We start from the raw sequence: 7,330 nt of genomic DNA on the forward strand, positions 1-7,330 counted from the left end.
TATTAAGTGTTCATACACACAAATAAACCTTATGGTAAGTTATAAAGCATTTATCAACTGTTTACTCATGTTAAAAGGCATTTATTAATTGTTTCTACACATGAACAAACCTTACATGTGTTATACAGCATTTATAAAGCACTGTATTTACGTATTGTAAAGCATTTATGAACACATTTGAATGTGTTATAAGGCATGTATTAACATTTATAAAGCACTTATAGCTGTTTTTACATGTTATAAAGCATTTATTAACACTTTATAACAAATGTATTATAAAGAATGTGTTAGATCTTCTGTTTTGACATGTTATAAAGCGTTTACTAACTGTTTACACTAATATTACTGTGTTAAAAAGCATTTATCAGCTTTTTTCACGTGTTATAAAACTTTTTTTGACCATTTATAAACCATTTATTAAGCTTACAAAGCATTTATTAACGTTTATTCACCTCATAAACACGCATTATTCACATGTGGTGTTTAAAACTTGTGTTATAGATGTGTCGAACACTCATTTAGACATTTTTACCTTAAAAAACAGAGGTTTGACAAAGAATTAGTGACTCAAAGTCAACTTACTGGATTTCCCCCGAAGCTCAGTTGTAATGATCAGATTTAACAACTAATATATTCAGTATTTAATTTACATTACACCCTCTGTTGCCACCCATCACACACAGATGTGGATGCTGAGCAGCAGTTTTTAAACTCTGTATTGTCTTTCACTCTCACGTCTCCAGTTTCTTCTGCGTTTTCTCGGCTGCGTTAAGTTTTCTGCGGTCAGGAGCAAACTGCAGGGTCTCGGAGAGCGCGATATCATTTTCCCTCTCATTGACCTCCATTTTCCACAGCGGTGAGCAGGAGGTCTGGGGACGATTAGAGGCTTCAGCTGTGGCTCCATCCTGCCACTACCCATTAAGTCGGGATGTACAGTACTACATGTGGATCTGATGTGATGAAGGACTTCAACTCATGTGTGTGGCATCTGTGAGCTTATTTGCAGGACCTGCTGATGGATCTCAAAACTTCATGTTGGAGGAGTTTATAGAAAATATGATCTGAGGAGGGAAAATCTTCAACATCGTCCAGAAATGTTAGATATTTACATGTGGGTGTGCTGCCACCTGCTGCTCACAGCTGTTAGTTACAGGTCCAGTTGTGGGTGAAGCTCAGAAAACTTTAAAAGTTTAATCATCACAATGTTTTAGGGATCGTGTCTCTATGAAAGATCATTTCTGCCTGTTGGAAAATGTTATTTTTTTCATTTTTAAGTGTTTTTTCATTGTTAGAAGGCAATAATTTGTTTGTCATGACTTAGTATCATAATATGTCTTAATTATGGGCCAGTTTCTGAAAAGTAGATTATAAGCAACAGTCAGACAGACATACTTCATAAATATGACTTGTATGGAAGCCCAATCATGCCTTTTTATTTCATTATTACGTGTTTATTCATAATTATGACTTAGCAGATCATAAATCTAAAAACATCTCTATGAAATTCTGACATATTTTAGTGTAATTGTGAGAAAATGTCATTATAAAAAGTAGATAATTAACTAACATATCTCAGATAAATGTTTATTATAATTACGACTCAAAAAAAGTTTTTCTTTAAATGATCATAACTCTTAAATCACAAGATGCTACTTGAGGATAAGGAAGTTAATAAAGATGGATTTGTATTTTGTCTTCCGTATAAATAAAGCTTCAGTTGAACGTGACTCAGTAAAAATACGAAACATATTTTATTAAGAATTATGTACAATAACAAAAACAAATCATCAAAGTCCGAGAAATATTACTCAGGTCGCACTGAAAAAGCTACAAACTCAACCTGCGGAGTAAATTTGGTCGAAGTCGTCCGTCAGCGTCGTGGCAGGTTGTTTCTTCCAGACTCCATTAGGACCAACATGCCGTCCTCCTCTCTGTTGATCAACCGAGGCTCTAATGGCGTAACTGGCACGGTTCTGGTCCCGTGGAGATCCTGAGCAGAGCGCCGGTCGCTGGTCGCATGAGTCATTATCAACAGAAAACACGCCGAAGGACAAACACGCAGCTTTTCCCTCTTCGTACGGGGGATTAAATCCACTTACAGCACTCAATATTTCATCATAAAATGAGCAGGAAGATGAAGGAAGTTTGAACCCTTGGAGAGTGTAAAGTCTTTTACTGGAAATACAGTTCGAACTCGAGTCCAAGGAGTATTTTTATGTTGGAAAGTACACAGAATCAACTGGCCAAGAAGGTAAACATGGCTGACAGACATTTCACTACCGATTAATGTGCATAAAGTAGGAACTACTGTTGAGTCTTTTTGGCATATGTCACCTGTAACAGCACGACAGGCGGACAGACGTTGATGGATGTGTGCTTTCGTATTACTTTTCCACATTGTCCAACAAGTCACACTTGTCCGTTGTCTCATCTCGGCCCTTCAAGCCAAAGCATTTCCGTTCATGGCGGCGTACTTCAGGCCCGACAGGTTGTTGCTGCTGGACGAGCTGACGTCTTGTGGCGAGGTGCCGACTTCAAACACTTCGTGGATGGCTTTCCGGAAACAGTGGAAGTTGTACTCTATCAAACCTAAGAAGAGAAAGAAATAAGACTTTAAATGTAAAGTATAGTGTCCAAAGCCCTGTTTGCATGGGACTAGTATTACATGGGGATCTCAAGTATTTTGTAATAATCACAGAGGACTTCTGCGATCATGTCTGTAATTTGTAAAGTAAAAAAATCCACCGCAAATTACCGACAATGTTCCACCGAGCACAGAGGTCATGACATAATATGAGGTTCGGTTAGGAGCAACACAACATCGCAGATATTTAAGTGCAGCCACAGAGCGTCCGTTGATCTAAATGAGCTGCAAATGTGTATTTATGCTGTTAACACGTGCAGAAAGTGGGAAAAACAACTGTTGACTGTATCATTAACGTGGCTGCTGGAGAACAGACTCAGAGCTCCTAAAACGTTGAGCCTTGACTTCATGTCTGAGGGATAATGTCAGTGAAATAATCTCATTCATGTAAGATAAGAAGGTCAATGCCACTCTTTACACCACTCTGTAATCTGTTTGCAAAATATGAAGCTATAGCAAACACCGGGTTAGCTTAGCTTAGCATAAAGACTATTTCGTGACTGGTTGCCTGTCAGCTTCACTGTAACAACAATCCTTGAGAAAGCGACTGTACCTGACAAATAAATAATGTTTTTGGCTGTTTCGTGTAGGATACCTAATGCTCGCTTTTTGACCCCATGTTTTTTGTTGCTGTGTTTCTGCTGCTTGGTTTCACTCTGCAAATAAACACATCAAAATGTTGTTTTTAAACTCAAGTTTAAATATTCTCTGTGCCGTCATCTCTAAGTCAGCAAACAACAAAACTGCATCAGATCAATCTGAGAACGACATGTACCACTTTGCTGATTGTTTCCAGATTAAATGACGTGTTTCCTCAAGATTAAATTATGTGTAGAAGCTTTTGAAGTATGTCTTCTCTCGTTTTGTGGGCGTTTCAGAGCTCTTATCAAATCATCAGTCAGTTTATAAACCCCGCCATATGAAAAAGAAAGTGTTCTTGTGTAACACGACAGGGTGTCTCCGTTTAAATAAACACTTTGCTTCGTTTTGTTGGAGCTTAAAGTCACTAAAACCCTGTTCAGTCCCTTGCTGCACACAGTTTTCGTCTATACTATGTCTTATTACGGCCATACTCATGATCTGAAAGTCCGAATTTAATTATTTTTCTGTTTCTCTTGTCAAACAACTGAATTATTATAAAATATCATTCGATTCTGTGTCATAAATAAGACCTAATACAAGTATTAAGTAGCATAAAATAATAAGCTCAAATAAAGCACAAGTACCTCAGTTTATACTGAAGTACAGATCTTGAGTAAATCGAGTAAGTTTCACTCTGCAGAATAACTTCTGAGCCGACAGCTTCACACTTGAATGAGACATTTAGTACATCCTGTGTAATCAAACCTGTCTAACAAATGCCAACTTTACCCTTTTATACGATCTGAAACTACCCACCTTTCCTCTCGAAGCTCTCCTCTCTGAGGATGCAGACGAGAGCGAGGAACTTTGTGACCTCTTTCAAATAAAGCACTGTAGTGTTGTTCAGCTTGATGATAGCCAAAGACTCCTTGTCATAGGCGCAGCCGCTGCCATCCGGCATGAGCCTGCCAAGAAGGAGACGACAGAAAGACACTTTAAAGCGTCGCTAAAAGAAGGATACACTCACTGCCAACACTCAGAATATAAATCTTCTCACCCGTAAATGCAGGAGACGTCGATGACCACATCGATCATGTCACAGCAGAGCTCGTAGGACTGCATGTCCACAGGAGAGCTGTCCGTGGCGATGTAAATCTTGCTAACAACATCGAACAGGAAGGCTTTCTCGATCCCTGAATGCTGCAAAACATTAAAAAAAGAGATTTATTAGAGAAGGTTAAGAAAAGACACTTCTTTCTGTAGTTAAACAATGTAAATAAAATGAAACAACGTACAGAGATGAAAATGTTCAAAAGGTTCTCCAGCGTCGGTAACTGAGGAATGAGCTTCTGGACGACTTTACTGAAGGCCTCGAATATGGAGTGGTCGTAGATGCTGGTTAGGTAGAAGCTGAGGAGGGAAAGGAGAGAAGTGTCAAGACGCTAAAAACACGAAACAAGAAAACAACAAAGTCAACAAATAAGTTACAGTAAAAGCCTAAAATCTCAGCGTCATTTTATATAAACTATTTATCCACTGGACTTATACAAAATGTGCTACATCATGATGAGATTTTGGTCATATCGAACAGCCGTTAGCTGGCAGAGTCAAACAGAGTCTTTTCTCAAGGTGGACAAACCACAAAACTAACGGTGATGGAAACTGAGAGCAGTATGACCAGTTTCTGTTCAGTGTTCGGAGGCTCTCAGCTCCGCTTCTGAATGCCAATGAAGTCGGCCGAATTGCTTTTGAAGCAGATGCTGGTAAACCAGATGTTCTCACTTCACACACACAAACACATGAGCCTTGTAGGTAAAACATGAGGCTCATGAAAGCTGTCACAAGAGTTCAGAGTGGGACAGCTGCTCTGTCTATAGATAATAAGAAAAGGATAAGCCACAAGCATATTGCAAATTAAAGCACTAAAGTATTAATACGTGTCTCTTGTTAGCAGCTAGATGCTGACCTGAGGTGAAGCTTCTCCAGGCTGGCATCTGCCAGATCATCGTTGGCCCTCTGGTGAATGTCTCTTTGTGTTTCTATTTTGTGGTCATCAGACAGGCCGTCGACTTTGTGGATGAACACCTCAAAGTTGATGTCTGGATTCACTTTGTAGGCTCTAGACACAGTGAGGTGTAACCGCCCGAGGGCCTCGACGTAGTCATCCTAAAAACATGACAAATTCAGCACAGGGAAAGGTCGATGTGTTGATTGATCTCACACTGAAGGCCTTTAAAGCCTAAAATGTGAGCTTCAGTTTAAACTACCTGAGCGTCAATGACAAAGATCAACGCGCCGGTTCCCTTGAAGATCATCTCGCTGTCAAACGTGGGGTCGAAGAAGTCCACCTGGCCGGGGAAGTCCCAGATCTGGAAGTTGACGAAGGAGCTGCTGGAGATGTCGTCCTTGTAGATTTTGTTGGTGCTCTCGAGGAACAGCGTCTCATTGGGAGACATCTTGTGAAATACAACCTGGACAGACAGAGAAGCACGAGGATTATTGTCTCGGTTCAATGGTTTCCTGATTCACAGACTTCAGTCTCTAAGTCTACATTTTTTCCTATGTGTCCATCCTGAAGACAAATCTCTCCTCTATTGTTTTTAAGGTTATAGTTTCGCTCATGTCTGTCTGTTTGTTGGTTTGTCAGCAGGATTACACAAAAACTACCAAACAAATTTCTATGAAACTTGGAGGGAGGATCGGTCTAGGCCCAGAATAGACGCCATTAACTTTTGGTGCGGATTTATTAATTTAACAGGGAATAATTCATGTTCTTTATGAATAAAACAACACATCAGCCATATTTAGGTGACTGGTATCTATGAGTGAGTACAAAAAGGGACTGTTGGGTCTTGGCGCTCTACTGAGAGTCAATCGAGTTTTATATTGTCTTATTTTTATTTTCTAAATATTCTTTTTTTAGTTTAAGTCTGTATTTATTATTTTTTTATGTCTCACAATTTTTGTGTTAATGTTCATGTTCACTAAACAACTAAATAAAGACTTAAATAACAAATTTTTTAATGGTATACCTTGTGTTTTATTGTAAAACAGTATTCAGAGAAGAAGGCAAAGGAATATTGTCATCAATAACTGAACTTCGTCCACGTCGTAGCCCGACAAACCCGTAGTTTTGAGGCGAATACAGATGATGACTGTCAAGAGTTACATCTGATAATAATGCATATATGCAGCCTAATACAACATCCTGCACTCAGTCCCATGTGTTCATGAAGATTGTTTTTGCTGAATGTGCTTTAAAGGCTCTGACTCAACTCAACTGAAATTTTAGGTTTTTTTTTTGGGGAGTTGCTGTTCAACTTTATTATGACATACTAGTTTGGGGAAGTGTTTCTATTATTGTGACCAGCCCATTTTTATCAATGAAGCTAGTTTAAATATTACAAACACCTCCCAGCATGACAACATACAAGAGCAAGGAATAACAGCTTTCTATATTTTCAGGTTGAAGCAACATCTCTCATTAAAAACTTAAAAGCAGCCATTTATTGCAGGACTGCTGTCATGTAACTACAGAGGTGTGTTTCAGGTGAGCTTGGCAGCCCTTTCAGGTGACTTACCTTCTGTATTGACGACTTTCCGCTCCTCCTCAGCCCCATCAGCAGGATCCTCGGTTTGTCAGCTGATGCGGAGCTCTCCTCCATGTCAGGCTCCTCCACCCCATAACCAAAACTTTTAGGAAACGACCCCACAACATCGTAGCTCCCCGCTAACGCAGGCTCCTCGTACTGAATAGACATCCTGTACGTTACACCCTGGCCCTGCTCCCTGTTGTTTGACGCTCTCCTCGAAGCCTAAATCCGCGTCTGAACTTTGATTTTAAGCGGCTGAATAATCCGCACAGGAATGTTGTTGTCGATTCTCTCCACGACGAGCTAGCATGGCAAGCTAATTAGTTAGCTAGCAGCCCCGAGCGCGGTGTTTATACGTTAAAAAGCCATTTCGGGCTGTGACGTATCCGCGTGGGATTTAAAACGAAAAACGTCAAGATGCTAAACAATCACAATATCGGCAGAGAGATGGTTAAATCGGGCTAGAAAACAGAGGCGAGGTTGCTAAAAAAAAAAAAAGGGTAGTCACAAG

The 7,330-nt window shown here is 39.7% G+C and overlaps 1 protein-coding gene across 1 annotated transcript; it reads right to left on the bottom strand.

Annotated features, from left to right (window-relative positions):
• Nucleotides 1–1,728: 1,728 nt before the first annotated feature.
• rragcb (Ras-related GTP binding Cb) lies at nucleotides 1,729–7,310 on the bottom strand. Its single transcript, XM_084380088.1, has 7 exons — nucleotides 6,808–7,310; nucleotides 5,494–5,697; nucleotides 5,193–5,392; nucleotides 4,522–4,636; nucleotides 4,284–4,426; nucleotides 4,043–4,191; nucleotides 1,729–2,589 (listed from the first exon to the last, which is right to left on the bottom strand). The coding sequence occupies exons 1-7, from the start codon at nucleotides 6,985–6,987 to the stop codon at nucleotides 2,441–2,443; spliced, it is 1,140 nt and encodes a 379-aa protein (XP_084236214.1). The 5' UTR covers nucleotides 6,988–7,310; the 3' UTR covers nucleotides 1,729–2,440.
• Nucleotides 7,311–7,330: the final 20 nt, after the last annotated feature.

Source organism: Pagrus pagrus (assembly GCF_965226575.1).
Source record: "Pagrus pagrus genome assembly, chromosome: 17".
Classification (NCBI taxonomy): domain Eukaryota; kingdom Metazoa; phylum Chordata; class Actinopteri; order Spariformes; family Sparidae; genus Pagrus; species Pagrus pagrus.

Coding starts and splice junctions, on each gene's coding strand:
- rragcb (XM_084380088.1), bottom strand. CDS start 6,987: ATGTCTATTCAGTACGAGGAGCCTGCGTTAGCGGGGAGCTACGATGTT. Junction 5,698..6,807: donor GAAAGTCGTCAATACAGAAG/GTAAGTCACCTG, acceptor CTGTCTGTCCAG/GTTGTATTTCACAAGATGTC. Junction 2,590..4,042: donor GGAGAGCTTCGAGAGGAAAG/GTGGGTAGTTTC, acceptor TTCTCTTCTTAG/GTTTGATAGAGTACAACTTC.